This window comes from Rhinichthys klamathensis, unplaced genomic scaffold (genome assembly GCF_029890125.1).
Source record: "Rhinichthys klamathensis goyatoka isolate OS25496 unplaced genomic scaffold, OSU_Roscu_1.1 h1tg000008l_1, whole genome shotgun sequence".
NCBI lineage: Eukaryota > Metazoa > Chordata > Actinopteri > Cypriniformes > Leuciscidae > Rhinichthys > Rhinichthys klamathensis.
This window is the reverse complement of record NW_026606561.1, coordinates 26,099-44,334: the sequence shown is the minus strand read 5'-3', so window position 1 is coordinate 44,334 and position 18,236 is coordinate 26,099. Positions and strand designations below refer to the sequence as shown.

At 38.5% G+C, this 18,236-nt stretch overlaps 1 protein-coding gene across 4 annotated transcripts; it reads left to right on the top strand.

Moving 5' to 3' along the window:
• Nucleotides 1–142: 142 nt before the first annotated feature.
• mpz (myelin protein zero) lies at nt 143–11,384 on the top strand. 4 transcript variants are annotated; one of them, XM_056260060.1, is made up of 6 exons: nt 143–338; nt 1,114–1,277; nt 2,107–2,320; nt 3,004–3,133; nt 3,593–3,641; nt 8,317–8,696. In XM_056260060.1, the coding sequence occupies exons 1-6, from the start codon at nt 293–295 to the stop codon at nt 8,398–8,400; spliced, it is 687 nt and encodes a 228-aa protein (XP_056116035.1). In that variant the 5' UTR covers nt 143–292; the 3' UTR covers nt 8,401–8,696. The 4 variants fall into 4 exon arrangements, with proteins under 4 accessions (XP_056116035.1, XP_056116043.1, XP_056116061.1 ...); XM_056260068.1 differs by lacking the exon at nt 8,317–8,696 and adding an exon at nt 8,000–8,231 and having other exon boundaries at nt 148–338; XM_056260086.1 differs by lacking the exon at nt 8,317–8,696 and adding an exon at nt 9,677–11,384 and having other exon boundaries at nt 149–338.
• Nucleotides 11,385–18,236: the final 6,852 nt, after the last annotated feature.

Sequence of the window (18,236 nt, the reverse complement as noted above, 5' to 3'; positions counted from 1 at the left end):
CGCCTTTTCTATGTCGTGTTCACAGACAGTCTTTTAGAAGGAGACAAAGAGAGAGAGCGAGAGAGACTGTCCTATCAGGGACGGGGCCAAAGAGAAGGCAAGAGATAATGAGGTGGTGAGGGTGGGGCTTAAGTTTGGGGTGTGGTTGGGTTTAAAGTCCAGGACTGAATAGTCTCATCTTGATGCCCTCTGGTCTCATTCCCTTCTTCCCTCCATCTCTTCTCCTTTCTCCATCCCTCGCTCTCTCGGAACCCCTTTACATATTGACCTGCGGGGAGATCGGAGGGAGATCATGCTGTCTGTACTGGCACTGACGTCCTTGGTGCTCTTGGGCATAGGTAAATACATTTCATCCATCTTGCATTGCATTACTTTGTAACAACAAGGCATACCAACTTTGAACCAAACTAACCAGAAAACATCTAGAAGTCCTTCACTTTAGCTTCTGTACAACATGCCAGTATTATTGTGTGTTCAGACTCACCTGTGTTTTGTGCACCTGATGCCTACCTGTTCAAGACTGTCCAGGTTTGAGAGATGAGGTAGATCAGAAAGGACCTTAGTCAACCAAACACAGTCAGAATAGAGAGAATCTTTCCATTTCTTTTTGTGTTGGCTCTCAATTTGATGAATTTGAACTTTTTAATACTTTCTAATGTGTAGCCTACCTGAAATACTCACAAAGCTTCTTACCAGAATATCTTAAAAATACAAATATTACATTTTTATATTATCATATGTGTATTTATTTTTCCTCAGTCTTTAAAAATAGATGTAAAAAATTGTGTTTGTGTGTTTTATGGTTTTTAATATTTGCATTTGCATCCAGGAAATCAAGAAAAAAAGGTTACATTTATGATCCAATTATTTATATACTTGGATATAATTTGATTAATAATAATTATATTTATTTGTGAAAATTAATATATGTGGCCATCATTTAAAAGAATCCTTTAGTGCAACATTGCTGACTTTTCAAACTTTTTATCGAACAGATTTTATTTTGTATCATTTCACATTTGAATTTAACATTTCTACCATTGCAGTTTTATTTTTACATTTTTGTGTCCCTATGTAGGCTAATATTCCTCGCTCTGTTTTTGTATGTTCCAGCCTCTCAGACCACGGCTATAGTTGTGTACACAAGCTGGGAGAAACATGCTTTGCTGGGTACAGATGTCAGACTCTCCTGCTCTTTCTTCTCCTGGCAGTGGACTTCTCCAGACGTGACCTTCTCATGGCATTATCGTGCAGATAGGGCTAAAGAGGGCATCGCAGTGCGTAGAAACATGCACACGCGCGCACGCAGAAACTCGCTATTTTAACACACTCCTACATTTTAGTTCATTTATTTGTTAAACATTGCAATTATTTCTTAATAGTCAGGCATTCTTCAGCAGACAAAGCAACCAAAACATTTTAACCACAACAAATAAAGGACATTTTCACATAAAACTATTTAGCTGGATACCTTAATGTTGGTCTATATTCCAAAATATCTGAAAATAAAATTAAAAAGGCAATCCATGAGAGCAGCTACTTTAGTTTTACAAGTTTTTAATAATTATTTTAATGTGCAATTACAGCATGAAGCCAATTATTATTAACAGTGTGATTGCATTTTTACTAAACCTGTTAAAAGGTGTGTGTGTGTGTACTGGTAATGTACAGTAACACAAATCTGTATGAAAACATGCTCACCCCTTGGGAATAATATCCATGTGTCCGTGTGGTTTGTAGAGATAATCGCCATGCAAATAGAAATATTAGGCCCTTGTGGGTGTAGTCTGCTTTCCAAATTGTACTGCGCTGTGTGATTCTTTGAGTTGGCCGACCAGCTTCATTCATTTGTGGATGCTTCTTCATACTGGCAATTCTTGTAGTTCAAAATCTAATTTTATTCACCATGCAATGCAATTGAGTGGTTTGAATAGCATGACTTCATTTGATTCGTAAATTAGTTTACAGTTTACACTGTATAGGCTGTTTTGCTGTTAAGACTCACTGGTTACGTTTTAATTGCTGAAGTTGATATAATCATGTCTGATATATTACATTTTAGGATGAGATATGTGATGATAAAATAAGCGTTCTTTCCTGGTTTAGATTTTCCACTATGCAGGCGGAGCTCCCTACCAGGATAACAAAGGCCCGTTCCGGGACCGCCTGGAGTTTGTGGGGAACCCCAATCGCCGTGACGGTTCTATCCTGATCAAGAATGTCAACTTCGAAGACAATGGAACCTTCACCTGTGACGCCAAGAACCCACCTGACATTGCCGGCCACCCCTCCAGCGTTCGACTGCTGGTGTTTGAGAAGGGTAACCGATCTCTATGAACATTTTTGTCTTCATTCACTAATAAAAAAAGACGATTAAAAAAAAATGCCAGTTTTGCAGAGAAACACGCTATACAAGAAAACCATTTGGATTCCTCATTTGCTTTCGCCTCATGCTGCAGTTGCTAAGACTGATTTTTGCCTTTAGGCTTATTTTATTCCAGGGTGGCATACAAAATCTGTGAGATCTTATGGCAGGAGATGAAAGTTTACTGCTAATGGAAGAGCAAAACAACAGTAAAGCAGAGACCTGAGTGGTTTCCTTGTGTAGTTGGGCATTTTTTGTTTTTTCAGAGAGTGCAATTTCTGTGAAAAATAGCCATTGTTGGATCCAAATGCCTCACACAGAGCCTTATTCATCAAATAAATACTTTTTTGCACAGGTGCTTTTGATTTCCCCCCTTGTTTCCCTTTTAAACAATAGGTTTAACTTCTGAGCACAATATTTGTGGATTAAGCCGTTTTTTTTTTGGAGGGGGAATATAAGCGCCTTTCCAGGTGGACATTGATTAATGTTGTTTGCAGTTATTTTTCAGTAATCTAGTTGTGCCTGTAAGAAATTATACAGGTGTATTAAGGGAGGGACAGCGCAACTAATAAATCAGTACTGTAAAAGGCCTTTAATCTGCAGACCTAAACTCTCTTTATATTCTCTCTTTTTTGTAGTTCCAGTCCAGGCTGGTGTGATAACAGGGGCCATCATTGGCGTAGTGTTGGGACTGCTGATCCTCATTGTGGCAATTTACTATCTGATGCGTTTCCTGGTCGCCAGAAGAGTGTTCAGCTTGAGCATGAGGTCAGTCTGGGAGCATCTGCTCCCTCAAGCCAAACCCGACCCTCTGCCTGGCCTTGACACACACGCTCCTATTCACACGCACACTCTTACCAAGACACAGCCCAGATCCCCATTAGTCACACACTCACACAAAAACACACACGTCATAAGCGATACATCGATGGAACCCCCAACCAAACTAGGGAGTAGTAAGCCAACTAGTCTTGCATAGCCATATGCACAATGCAGAACCACACGTTTAGGCAGGAAGAATGCACAACATGCACAACTACAGTTTTTAGTTTTGTTTTTATGTGCCATTTATCTTATATTTATAAAATGGATTGTGGGAGGTCTGTAGGCATTCTTGAGGATGAGACTTTAGGACAACTACTGTAGCAAACAAGCAGTTCGTTTGAGTTCTCCATCCACCAGATGGCCACATTGTTTATGCAATTTTTGTATTTTTGTTCCCCTTAGCAAACATGGCAAGAAAGGCAAAGGAAAAGAAGGATCACAGCAAAAACAGGCAAGTGTTCACATGCCTCCACCCTAAAAATGCATACAAACGCGCACATACACACATGCTTGCTAGTTTCTTTCACTTGTGCTTTGTTAAAGACCTCCTGTCCTCCAATGCTCTCCCCCCTTTTTTGTCTGTGGTTAATTGCGTTTAAAGTACTTTTTAAAACAAGTCAGGCGATTTATAGTTAGCAGTTATATAAGGATGTCAAAACTTAAGAATAATTATTTCTTTTATGTTTTTGAAAGCAGTCTCTTATGCTCACCAAGGCTGCATTTATTTAAAGTCCCTATAATTGTATCCCTTAAAACTCATCTTTGATCACCAAAATGACAAATATAAAAAAAAAATCTTCATGCCTTAAAATAGCTTGAACGTAACTACACCCTTGCTTCATTTAATATATGCGGATCCATAAATATGCAAATGAGCCCCGCCTCCACTCATTCACGCCCGAGATTCACTCTGTCAACTTTACTGTAGTAAACACTGCACAATGGTATCGCTCTTTAACGTATCGTCGGTCACATAACAGTAATTAATATGATTAGCCTTTTGGTTGACTACATTCTCAAACAGCTAATAATGTGTTGCTAATGTTACATAAACCATGTTCCCGTTCGCCATCTCAGAGTCAGACAGCTGCCTTCTAAAAATCAGTGTCCTTAGAAACGCTTTGAACAATTCAGAATGTCAGTGAGAGGCATATAGTTCATCATAACATTGTAATATACATCATATACATAATTCACCTGCTATATTGCTAAATGTAGAGAGATTGAAATGTTTCATATCAAGAGAAAAATATACCGGGATAACCTGGCTTCTCTTGAGACTCCACTGCTTCAGAGCGCTCATAGTTAGTGATATGCTAAAGCCCTCGATTACATTGAACTAGTACATTAACGTGATTGGTTACAAGGTAGTTTGTGATGTAAGAAACAACAGCGATTTCAAACAGCGTTTTTGAGCCTGTCTTTGGTTCAATGCAGTTTTAAGGAGAAAATACTCCGCAATGGTGTTGACTGATGAATTTGCACATGGTTTGTCTTAAAGCATATTAAAAACACCACATAGACATATAAACAACATTTAAAAACTTTATTTTCACCACAGGGGGACTTTAATCAAAAATACAGTCAAATATAATGCTGTAATATTGTGAAATATTATTACAATTTAAAACCGCGATGGGCAAATTCTGTCCTGCAGAGTTTATCTCCAACCCTGATAAAACTCGCCTGCCTGCAGTCAGTGCTGGATAGTAACTCTGATTACATGTCATCTGGATTACGTAATCAGATTCCAAAAATGAAGTACTTGTAATAAGATTATATTACATTTACATTGTTTTACATTATATAACTTTTTTTTATTGGATACATTATTACATTTTAATCTCACAATGGCAGTAAATTATTCATAATTAATTGATTCTCCATACTACAAGCAGATGAACAAATAATATATATATATTTTTAAATTTGATGTGTTTTATTTTGATGGTTTTTTATTATAAAGTGATTTGTTTTAATTTTACATTTACTTAATGGCTTTTAATTAAACTCACAAACCCCAGTTTGGGAAACCCTGAAGTAATGTAATATTTAATGCACTTTATATTGTTGATAACAAAGAATGGAATATATATTTATCTCTTTGTATTTTTTATCAATTTTAACAAGATTATCCTATTCAAATCAATGTGATAAACGAGTTAGGTCAAAGGTAATCTAAAAGTAGTCCGATTTTGTTACCATAGATGTGTAATGTAATGGATTACGTTACTCAGTAATTTTTTTTTTTACTAACTACAACTAACAAATCTACCCAGCACTGCAAGTAGCCTTCTAGTAATCCTATAGTATAGACATTCGCTGCATCTGAAATCAAATGCTTCCTTACTATATAGTATGCGAAAAACCAACCGTATAGTATTCGAAAAACAGTAGGCGAAAAGTACCCGGTGACCCACTGCTTCCAGACAGATTCTAAGGTGTGCATACAATGGACACTTTACTATCCCATGAGGCCACGGGAGAGAATTTATGAATGGCAGTGATCTGGCTGGTAGGTCATGTGACAGTAACAACATGGTGGATGTAGTACGTCAGAATTTCCTTCATGCTACCCATATTCATAAAGCATATTGTTTTTAACAGTCATGAAGTAATTTCAAATTCAAATGCGGTACCTACTCTGACAGTAAGCGATTTCGGATGCAGCGATTGATTAGCTGGTTCAGGTGGTCAGATTAGGCTTGGAGCTAAACACCTCTAGGACTGAGTTTCCCCATCAATAATTTAAAGAACTGTTTTCTGTTTAATATATTTTAAATTTATTCCTGTGATGGCAAAGCTGAATTTTTAGCAGCCAATACTCCATTCTTCAGTGTCACACAATTCTTTAGAAATCATTCTATGCTGATTTTAAATTGTAATAATATTTCACAATATTACTGTTTTACGATATTTTTAACAAATAAATGCAGCCTTGGTTGAGCGTAAGAGACTTGTTTCAAAAATATAAAAAATGTAAATAAAATAAAGTTTTGACCAGTAATGTACTGTATGTGTATGTATATATATATATATATATATATATATATATATATATGATACATGTGTATAGGCTTAATGATTAATGAAATGACAAATAATTATTTTTATTCATAATAAATATAATAATAAAAATAAGCACTATAGAGAAAGGTCAGTTGCATGGCAGGCGAAACTCCGGGTAAAGCTACATCTACCTCAGTGTTTGTGCTCCTGTCTGGATGCCAGTTTATGAAGCCTCATTCGCAATGCATGTAAACATATTTGTAATACAGTACATGTTTAGACTTGAGTAGCTGTACCTCATCAAAAATAGAAGCAGCGGACATTTGGGATATAGCAATGGTATCAAAACTACATGTTTCGAAGGATGCGAGCACACAGGCTTGTTTGTTGCCATCACATACTGTAGACTACAATTGCGCGTTCAAGGCCCGTAATAAGCCATGTGGAGAATTAAATATTAGGCTATGCTATAACAGTATCATTTGTGGGAGATTTAAGAATACTTTCGGCTCTTCTCTATAATCCTGAGGACTTAGGGACCACCACATCAGTGTCATTGAGCTGGCAGTCAAATGGAGCTCATACATCTTTTACTGTGCTAACATGCCATTCATTTACATACCACCTTACTTTTCTTTCTTTCTTTCTCTCTCTGGGTTTATTTCCTTCTGTGCATTTTTCCACGCCATTATCCTTCACATCCTCCATATCACTGATTTTTCTCCTCTAGCAGTCTCGTCCCCTCTCTTTTCCGCCGGCCTCCGTTCCCTCCGCAGGTGAACAGTAAAATGCTGTCAGACTGAATCATGTATGTGCTTTTATCATGTATTATATAATGACAAACACTATCATGTACAATCAAGCCACTTCCTTTCTTTGCACACATCTCATCTCTTACAGGATCAAACCAGCAGATTTCCAATCTTGTATTGTTTATGTTCTTTCTCTTTTTATTGCCTTTCTTCTTTCTTTCCGTCATCTGTTTCAGTATACATTCCTCTATTTGTACTCCTCTGTATGCGTCTCCTGTCAGCTTCTCTCTTTCTCTTTCATTTCTTTATTTTCTTGGTTCTGTCAGTGTAAACCCAGTCCACCCTCCAATATCCATTCAACTGAATGCAGGTTGAGTGCTACAGACTAGAACTAGGATCTCAGGACTTTAAAATTCCTTTGTGGAAACTTGCTGCATAGTTGTATATGTTTAAAGAGAATTTGTATTACAAAAGCAGCAAGTTAAAATGTACAGTTATTGTAAGCCTTTCTTGAACTTATTTATAGATTTGAAATCACAAAGAACAAAATATTTTTTTGGTTAAAAACAAGTTCTTCTAAATTCTGTGATAATCAAGTTTAAATGAGAGCTTAACTTGTTTATATTCTGGAATATTAATTTTAAAGGTGAAGTGTTTACTTTCTGCACTACTAGTAGCATCAAACAGAACTGGAAAAAATAATAACATTGTCTTTCCAAAACCCTCTATCACCCTTTCATTGTTTTGACAAACAGGACTCAGAGCGTAGTGTTGCTCTGTTCAGGAAGTCCACTTACTGTACAACGTTTTACTTGGAAAAATGATTCACTTCACCTTTAATTGAGTTACATGTGCAGCACCTTTTCAAGTTTCTGACAGACATACAGTGAATCTTCTTTGTGGAAAGACTAAAGATAATCAAACATGTTTCAGCATCCCGAGGGTGAAGGAGTCAAAGGTCAGCTGTATGAGTTCTTTTATTTAGGTGCTGTGATGTCACGCTGTCACTCCCTAACTGGCCACTTCCTGTTTTGTCCTCCCTTTCCAGAAACCGAAAGTTCCCCTGGTGTTCATCTCCTTCTAACCACTTGTTTAGCATTTCACTCTCTCTTTTCTTCTTCCACTTCTCTTCTGTAATGAAACTACCTCCCTTATTCTGGTTCCTCATATCCGATAAACTCATCTGACCATTCCCACCTAACCCACAAGCCCTTCTTCTTCCTCCTTTCTCTCTTTGCTTCTTGCTTTCTTTCTATACCTCTCTCTCTCTCTCTCTCTCTCTCTCTCTCTCTCTCTATCTCTCTCTCTTGCTCTCCTCCCGTAGAGACTCACTCCTCCCCTCTCCACACTCCCTCTCTTTTCCAGGCTTCAGCTGTGATGGATCCGGCCAAGCTGAAGGCAGCAGCATCAGAGAAGAAGAAACAGGAGTCTCGCAGGGAGAAGAAATAGGGATTGTGGAGCAGAGAGCTAGAGCCCCTGAGTGGGGATGCCTCGACCCAGGCTCAAGCCCAGGACGAGGCAGCAGAGTTGGGCAGGCAGGACAGGGTTCTTATGACCATTGAGCTAGAGCTCACTAAACAGGAGAGAGAGAAAGGGCAAACTAAAACAAGTCCCTCAGCGTTCTTTTCTCAACTCGCTCACAAAATCGCTCTCAAGTAAAAGAGACGGGTATGAAAAGAGGGGGTGGTGGAGAGTTTTGGAGGCGAGGAGTGAAAGATAAATCCTTCAGGAGAGGACAGGAGAGCTGTGAAGTTTTTCTCATTATAATCCCCCCAAAAAAATCTAAAAAAAATTTATATATTTCTGTGTCCAATCTAGGTGCAACACGATAAAGCGGCAAGCTAAACAATATCTTCGATGAGTTTTGTTGGAGATGTCGTCTTACGCAGCTGTGACAATATATTTTATAATTATTATATATTCTAATTAGATATATTTTGGGTTGCTTGGGTTCTGCCTTTGTTAGGTTAATCTGGAAAGCTCCACCCACATTAAAATCGAATTGGTCCAAAATCAGGCTACGCAAGCAGTGAGGTTAAAAAATCTGAAGAGCTTCTAGTTTTTCTTCTTTCATAAAAAAAATCCATCATAAATTATATTATCGGCATAACTTAAGGGTGAAGAGGTTAAAGTTTGTGTTTTCAGGGAGTACAGACAAATGACTTGCTGCCCGAAAGTTGTTGCATTGGCACCTGGTTTGGACACAGTCTTAAAAATAACATCACTTCAACAACATCACACATTCACAACAAAAACCCAGAGCTGAGAGCCGCCCATTGCACACACACACACTGACAGTTGTGTTTTTGAGAGCTGTAATGGTGGCAGAATGGTGAAGATTTCCACTTAAGTGACAGACCACTCAGCCATCTCTCTCTCTCTCTCTCTCTCTCTCTCTCTCTCTCTCTCTCTCTCTCTCTCTCTCTCTCTCTCTCTCTCTCTCTCTCTCTCTCTCTCTCTCTCTCTCTCTCTCTCTCTCTCTCTCTCTCTCTCTCTCTCTCTCTCTCTCTCTCTCTCTCTCTCTCTCCACACACATGCAGTCTTATTCAAGAGCTTTTCACACTTTTCACTTGTATTCTTGCTGAACAGTTATTTTGGAAACTTTATTTTAACTGTCTTTTTTCTTGTTCCCTCCTTCTCTTTCTGTTTTTCTCTGTTTTACTGCCTATCGCTCTGTTTTTGTCTGTCTTTGGTCTCCCTATCCTCTAATCTCTCTTCCGTATAGCATTTCTGACACTTTTTGTCTTTTTTTTTAATTACATTTCCATCTATAAATTCACCTTTCTCATCATCTGATATACTGGTGCTATTACATCACTTCCTGTAGGCCGGCCCCCTAAAGTAGCCTCCCTCCCCACCCTTCATTTACTGAGAGCTAAATATAGCACTAGTAATTTTTTGTCATGGAATCACACACATGCACTTTCTCACAATTAAAATGTAATATCAGTCAATATCAGTGTCCATACTTTCTCAAACACACGCTAACACTCATGGCGTCATCTCATGTATCCCATCATACAATTTTAATTGCCTTCCCAAAAAGTTTTTGACGTAGTTTACAGCAATTTGACTTAGAGTTGTACTGTGTTTTTACTCCGACCGCAGTGACTGAAATACCCAAAATGACGTCGATACTGTTGGCAGAGACACTCAAACACACACTGTGAGAGTTACTTGATACTCTAAGCCAGATTCTCACGTCTGTCTGCATAAGCTGTTGTCTGACAAACAGCTGATTATTTTAACACTCACTTGTAACTGGAGAACTCTCTCTGTATCCCTTCTGTCCCTTTTTTAAACGACTGTCCAATGAGGGGCGGCTCTTATGGTGTAACCCCCCTCAAAACATATCATTAGGTAGGGCCATCGCTCATCCTGAGTCCTAGATTTACTTCACCTCTCTCTAATCCTCCTATAACTATCCCAAACACTCATCCACCACCTCCACTTCTCATTCCCTGTTTCTGCTGGTAAGAAAACCCCAGCACTCTCTCTTGCCCCCTGCTGCCCACATGAGAACATTTTTCATTTGGCCATATTGTCGCAAAGACGTCAATGCAAAAAAAAAAAGTTAATTTAGCTAGCTCTCTGCTGACCATGATAGATGTGTGTATGTTTGTAGTCTGATGACATGTCTGTAACCTGTCAACATGTTAGGGGAACAAAACAACATAAAAACAACATTGTAGCAATATTTGTCATGTCATCGTTAGTAATGACAAGCTGTGCAGCAGCACCCTGGGACTGTTTGTGTGTTGGAAGCAGAAATGTAATAGTTTAATGATGTTTAATAATATTTCTGCACTTTCATTTGACTGACATGGCAGAATTTATGTGGTTGTTTCTTCATAAAAGTGTTTACCATCATGGTGTTGGCATGCTAAGGTTACAGGAAGTGATGCATTATGGACAGAAAGGTTTTTGAGAGTGATATAAATTATTGAATACTGAGATGAGGACTTGGACTGAATTCATATTCAGGTGAAAAGTCAAGCCAAAGTCCAAAAAACATCTCAATCTCACAGGAAATGTTTTTCTCTTCAAGTCTTCATGCATGTCAACCTCGAGCCAGACAGGGGCTCTCATCGGGAATGCTGGGAAAAGTTGTAGAATTGCGAAGGCTTGTGGGAAATATGTTTGTTAACCTACAGTCAGATGCTTTTTATGCATCTCAGAGTAAATGTCGAGCAGCCACATGGTACCTGCCATTAAACTGTTTAAATATCGGGGAATTCCCATGTTGTATGTATTGGTACAGGTCTATTTAACCGTTTTCTCTCCAAACTCCATTTAAAACGTCTAATTATTTTTTACTTTTATTTTGACTTTAACCAAGCTAACTTTGATTTTCTGTAAAATGTCTTGTAAAAAGAAAAATGTCAAATTCAAATAATTTCAGAGAAACATCAATAAAAAAATCAGATCCCTTGTGTGTGTGTTTTGATAGAATGGTCTAAATAACCTGCAGATGAGTGAGTAACTCGATTAAGGATTGTTTAAAAGAGAAAAGAGAAATGTAATGTAATTTTGGAGATATATACAGTAAATGTCTCAAACCGATAAATAACGACAGTATTATGTGCATTGCGTGATTTCACCCAGTAACCGTTACATGTTCCTGGATGTTCCATGAATGGATTCCTGAATTTTTTTTTTTATGTAAAGAGAAAAGCATGTGGCAACAAGGTTGCACACCAATATCTTATAGTAACTAATATGATCTAATTCTATAATTTTAATTATCATAACATATTAATGTGCAATCTTGTTGCCACATGATTTTCTTGATACAGAATATACACTACAATAAATTGCATATGAACTATTTGGTTTTTGTTGGATATTTAAGATAACTTCATCTTTTTAACCTCCTTTGCGGATGCTTAAAGTCTTTATTGGGAAGGTCGTACTGTGTTCATGTGGTTGAGGTTTGATATCTCCAGAATCAGCCCTGTTTACCTGTAGTAGCCTGGGCCAGTTGCATAAACTCGGTGTCTTTAGTTACTCACCCTCATGTCGTTCCAAAGCTGTGAGACTTTCGTTCATCTTTGGAACATAAATGAAGATCTTTTTGATGAAATCTGCAGCGCTTTCTGTCCCTCCATTTACAACTAAGCAACTACTTATTTGATGCTTCAAAAAGTTCATAAAGACATCGTAAAGCTAATCCAAATGAATGGAGCGATTTAGTATAAATTTTCTGAAAAGACATGATCATTTTATATGATGAACGGATTTAATTTATGCTTTTATTCACTTATAAACATAAACAGAAGCTTAACCGAACCTGCTTGATGCGCGAGAACAAACCTCTTGCAGAAGCTCAAACGTGCTGCGTAAAACGAGAATGAACTTTATTGGGACTAAACCGCTCAATTCATATGGATTGGTTTTATGATCTCTTTATGAACTTTTTGAAGGGACAAAGTGATAGTTGTGTAGCTGTCAATGGAGGGACAGAAACTCTCAGGTTAGGGCTGTGAAACGATTAACTGGGATTAATCGCATCCAAAATAAAAGTTTGTGTTTACATATATGTGTGTGTGTACGGTGTATAATTAATTGGTATATATAAATAAACACACATGCATGTATATATTTAAGAAATATTTGCATGTATATACTGTATATTTATATATAATTTATATTATAGATAGAACTATTTTCTTAAATATACAGTTAGGTCCATATATATTTGGACACAGGCACAATTTTTTTTTTTTAAGATATTTACCAAAACATATTCAAGCTATAGTTATATAATGGATATGGGCTGAAAGTGCACACTCTCAGGTTTAATTTGAGAGTATTTAAATCCAAATTGGAGGAAGGGTTTAGGAATTACAGCTCTTGAGAGTAGCCACCCCCCTTTTTCAAGGGACCAAAAGTAATTGGACAATTGAATCAAAAGTGGTTTCTTGGACTGGTGTGGGCTATTCCTTCGTTATTTCTTTATCAATTAAGCAGGTAACAGGTCTGAAGTTGATTCTAAGAGTGGTATTTGCATTTGGAATCTATTGCTGTGAACCTACATCATGCGTTCAAAGGAGCTCTTCATGCAAGTCAAACAGGCCATCATTAGGCTTCGAAAACAAAATAAATCCATCCGAGAGATAGCTGGAATATTAGGAGTGGCCAAATCAACAGTTTGGTACATTCTGAGAAAAAAAGAATGCACTGGTGAGCTCAGCAACATAAAAAGGCCTGGACGTCCACGGAAGACAACAGTGGTAGATGATCGCAGGATCCTCTCCATGATAAAGAAAAAACCATTCACAGCATCCAGCCAAGTGAAGGACACTCTCCAGGAGGTAGGCGTGTCATTGTCAAAGTCTACAATCAAGCGAAGACTTCACGAGAGCAAATACAGAGGGTTCACCACAAGGTGCAAACCATTCATAAGCATCAAGAATAGAAAGGTCAGATTAGACTATGCCAAAAAACATCTAAAAAAGCCTGACCAGTTCTGGAAAAGCATTCTTTGGACGGATGAAAGATCAACCTGTACCAAAATGACGGTAAGAAAAAAGTATGGAGAAGGCTTGGAACAGCTCATGATCCAAAGCATACAACGTCATCTGTAAAACATGGTGGAGGCAGTGTGATGGATGGGCATGCATGGCTTCCAGTGGAACTGGATCACTGGTGTTTATTGATGATGTGACAGAAGACAGAAGCGGCCGGATGAATTCTGAAGTGTATAGGAATATACTGTCTGCCCAGATTCAGCCAAATGCAGCAAAGTTGATTGGAAGGCGCTTCACAGTACAGATGGACAATGATCCAAAACACACCGCAAAAGCAACCCAGGAGTTTAAGGAAAAGAAGTGGAAAATTTTGCAATGGCCGAGTCAATCACCTAATCTCAACCCGATCGAACATGCATTTCACTTGCTGAAGGCAAAACTAAAGGCAGAAAGACCTACGAACAAACAACAACTGAAGACAGCTGCAGTTAAGGCCTGGCAAAGCATCACAAAGCAGGAAACCCAGTCTTTGGTGATGTCCATGAGTTCCAGACTTAAGGCAGTCATTGCCTGCAAAGGATTCTCAACAAAATATTAAAAATAAACATTTTATTAATGATTATATTAATTTGTCCAATTACATTTGAGCCCCTGAAAATGGGGGGACTGTGTATAAAAATGGTTGCAGTTTCTAAAATTTTTACTTGATATTTTTGTTCAACCTCTTGAATTAAAGCTGAAAGTCTGCACTTCAAATTCATCCTGATTGTTTCATTTTAATTTTATTCTGGTGGCATACAGAGCCAAAAGTGTGAAAATTGCACCTGTGTCCAAATATATATGGACCTAACTGTATATATTGTTCTTAAATATATACATGCATGTGTGTATTTATATATATATAGGCTATATATAAAACAATTATACACCATACACACACATATATTATGTAAACACAAACTTTTATTTTGGATGCGATTAATTGCGAATAATCGTTTCACAGCCCTATATCAGGTTTCATTAAAAAAGATTCGTGTTGTGTTCCAAAGTTTTACATTTAATCATTTAGCAACTTTTATGCAATTTACAAATGAGGAGAGCAAGCAATCAAACTAACAATTGGACAACAGTATGAAAGTGCCGTGATAATCCCCCAGTTAGTCCAGCACAGTACACGTAGAAAGGTTGTTGTTGTTTTTTGTTGTTGTTTTTGAAATAGATATAGAATCGTAAGTTTTAGTATTAATGGTTCAAGTGTTGCTGAAAATATGCATTTCTTGAAAATGGCTCAAGAAAAAGACTCAGCAGCTCGGGTTGAGTTAGGCAGGTCATTCCACCAGCATGGAGCAGTCTAGGTGAAGGTCTGTGAAAGTGATGTTGTGCCTCTTTGAGATGGAACCACAAGGCGCCGTTCACTTGCAGAACGCAAGCTTCTGGATGGAAAGTCTTGAGTAATGAGTTTAGGTATAGGGGTGTCGAGCCTTGCATTTTATGCGAGCAGCAATTGGCAACCAGTGCAATTGGCAATCCAGTCCTGGATGGAGTTATGGTTGACGAAGCTAGCTGAATGGAGAAGTTGTGGTGTAGTGTTGGGTTGGCAGGGACAACAAGCAGCTCTGTCTTTGCACGGTTTAGTTGAAGGTGGCGGTCCTTCATCCAGCAAGAATTGTCTCTCAGGCAGACTGAGATGCGAGCAGATGCCGTCGGATCCTGAGATGGATGGAATGAGAGGTAGAGTTGTGTGTCATCAGCATAGCAGTGATAAGAAAAAACACATTTCTGAATGACAGATCCTAGTGATGACATGTAGATGGAGAAAAGAAGTGGTCCAAGCACTGACCCCTGAAGCACCCCAGTAGCTAGATGTTGCCACTTAGACTCCTAACCTCTCCATGACACCCTGAAGGATCTACCTGAGAGGTAAGACTTGAACCGTTGGAGTGCGTTTCCTGAGATGCCCTTTTTCTTGAGGGTTGGCACGAGGATCTGGTGGTTAACGGTGTTAAAAGCAGCAGACCCAGCAGGATGAGTACTGAGGATTTGGAAGCTGCTCATGCTAGTCTCAGAGCTTCAGGAACCGGGAGCAGGGCAGTCTTAGTTGAGTGGCCACTTTTGAAACCAGACTGGTTGTTGTCCAGGAGGTTGTTCTGTGCAAGAAAGGTTTATTCAAGTGTTTTAGCAATGAATGGAAAAAGGGATACCGGTCTGTAATTTTCTAGATGTGTCGTATTTAGAGTGGGTTTCTTAAGCAGTGGGGTTACCTGAGCCTGCTTAAATGCCGTTGGAAAGGTACCAGTATGAAGAGTGGTGCTAATGATGTGAGTGAATTTGGGTACAACTGAGGAAGAAATGGCTTGAAGGAGATGAGTGGGGACAGGATCAAGTGGACAGAAGGGTGATTGGAAAGGACGGGTTTGGAGACTTCTCCCTCCGAGAGCTGATGTGTGTTAGCTGTTAAGATGTCTGTGTCAAATTGTGGTGTGGAAAATTGGCTGCTGATGGTGTTTTTTTTATTTATGAAGAATGTGGCAAAGTCATCAGCTGTTAGGGTTGATGAAGGAGGATGAGGGTTAAGAAGAGAGAAGGTTTTGAAAAGCATGTGAGAGTCAGAAGAATTGTTCATTTTGTTGTGGTAGTAAGTCATTAGTCATGTAGAGACATTAGCAGAGAAGGAAGAGAGGAGGGATTGATTCAAACCAAGGTGAGTAGGGTCTTTCGATTTGCGCCACTTCCTCTCTGAAGCCATGAGTTTAGAAAGATTATCGCGGAAAACTAGCCTGGCTAACATCAGACCACGTCTCATTGACATTGAGACGTGGTCTGGGAACCACATGTTAATTTTCTCGTATTTGAGGCATGGTTTACGAATGCCCAGAGCCGTTTATTGGGTGCTACGAATGTCTATCAAATGCGCCTGTACATAGCTCATAGCCAATCGTTTCAATTATACCAGATGACGCATGTAGAGCGAAAGAAATTAGACGAGGAAGAAGACGATGGGTCAGAGATTTATTTGCGTTCTAAACTACTTAGAACAATATCCAAGGCTGCATCGAAAGGTAACTTCGCGTCTGCTGCCATGTTTGATCCATAGGTATAAACAAACTGCTTCGGTGTGTCGCATAGACGTCATCATCGTCTTGCTGCTCCCTCCCCGTTCTGTGATTGGTCCCCTCGCTGAGGCGAAAATTTGGTCCATGGTATCCAGACTACCTAGCAGCGTGAATAAAATCGTGCTGCGCAAAGGCGGTATGGGGAAACCCAGGCTAGCGGAAAACATCAGATGAACGAAAGTCTTACTGGTTTGGAATGACATGAGGGTGAGTAATTAATGAAATATTTTTCATTTTTGGGTGAATATCACTTTAAGTACTATTTTGGCCAACTAGCAGTCAGATATAAGAGGTAATCAGTCTTACTTTTTCGATTCTTATGATTCTGATACTCCTCAGATTAATTTTCCCTCTACCTTTTTATGTAACTGACTTAAAAAAAAAGTTAGATGACAACTTTTAAGACTTGCTGGCCACAGTGGTGTTAAAGCTACAATATGTAATTTTTGTCACCGCTAGGGGTCATTAACCTCTTACAATAACAAAGGCATAGATTGATGACGCAGTGAATAAGCGGAATCATGGAAATTGCTGTCATGCTGATGGATCTAATAATGTTCATGGATGAGTGAAAACATTCATGTTTTTTAACAAGACTGTGGTATGAAGCTGGGCGCAATTGCTAATGAGAGACAGATATTAGCACCACACGAGTCCCACCGATATAAAAAGAATGAGGACATTTTATTCTACGAACTACCCGCAAGTGCTGAATTGCTACTCACACAGGTCAGTTTATTTGACGAATTAAACTTGTGAGATAACGCAGCACTGTTTCACTTGGTCTTAACGTTACACTATTATAGTAAACAGCATTTGAGTCTGTTGAAAGTTATAATGTTATTCTATGTGTTAGTTTGTTGGCTATACTATGAGACTAGCAGTAAGCTAGATCAACATTAGAATAACATACTGATCATTTTCTAATATTTCATCATGTTGAGCTAACATTGATTTGTTTTATATACATTTGCTCACCTGTCTAATAAAGTACATGCAAGAGCGGCGTCTCTGTCAAGTCACAAAGCTCTGTCAAGTCGAAATTTGCCACGAAGCTCTCGGGATCTTAAAAACGCCATGCCGATATTGATCCTCGTTTTATTTCTCCTTTTGTCCCAAAGTCTGCTTGCCATGATCCATAATGTTTGAACGAAACAACAACAGCGTGCCGCTAAACATTACGCAGTTGTCTACATCTGTCGCCATGGTTACTATGGCAGTACAAGCGAAAACCAGGGATAACACGGATACTACATCACTGACAAGTGACAAGGGACGCTATTTAAAATTGTGAATTTCTCTGAATTTACAAAAACTTGGAAACATTTAGGATAATGTAAGTACACAACTGAAAGAAATATATAACACTGTGCAAGTGGTTTTTGGATATTTTGATAAAAAATTCTTACATATTGTACCTTTTAACATCCATCTCTGTCAAGTGTTCAAGAGAAGAAATACAGTAAACAGTAAACTACATCATCAACTACATAATAATATGTAACACTATAACCAGAGCACAGGACACATTTTAAACTAAAACCGTCAGACTGAGAAAAAAAAAAGTAAAATATGTCCTCCACAGAGACAATAAATAGTGTAGCACGTGAAGTGATTTATCACTGATTTTTACGTCAGCCAAGTATCGCTCTCGGGCACAGCAGGGTCAGAAGAGCAGCTGCTCTCTCCAGTCCTGTTCTTA

What these genes read in the sequence shown, in the direction of transcription:
- mpz (XM_056260060.1), top strand. Translation starts at nt 293, where the DNA reads ATGCTGTCTGTACTGGCACTGACGTCCTTGGTGCTCTTGGGCATAG. An exon ending in GTGTTCAGCTTGAGCATGAG is followed by an intron (nt 3,134 to 3,592) that starts GTCAGTCTGGGA and finishes TGTTCCCCTTAG; the next exon opens with CAAACATGGCAAGAAAGGCA. An exon ending in AAGGATCACAGCAAAAACAG is followed by an intron (nt 3,642 to 8,316) that starts GCAAGTGTTCAC and finishes TCTCTTTTCCAG; the next exon opens with GCTTCAGCTGTGATGGATCC.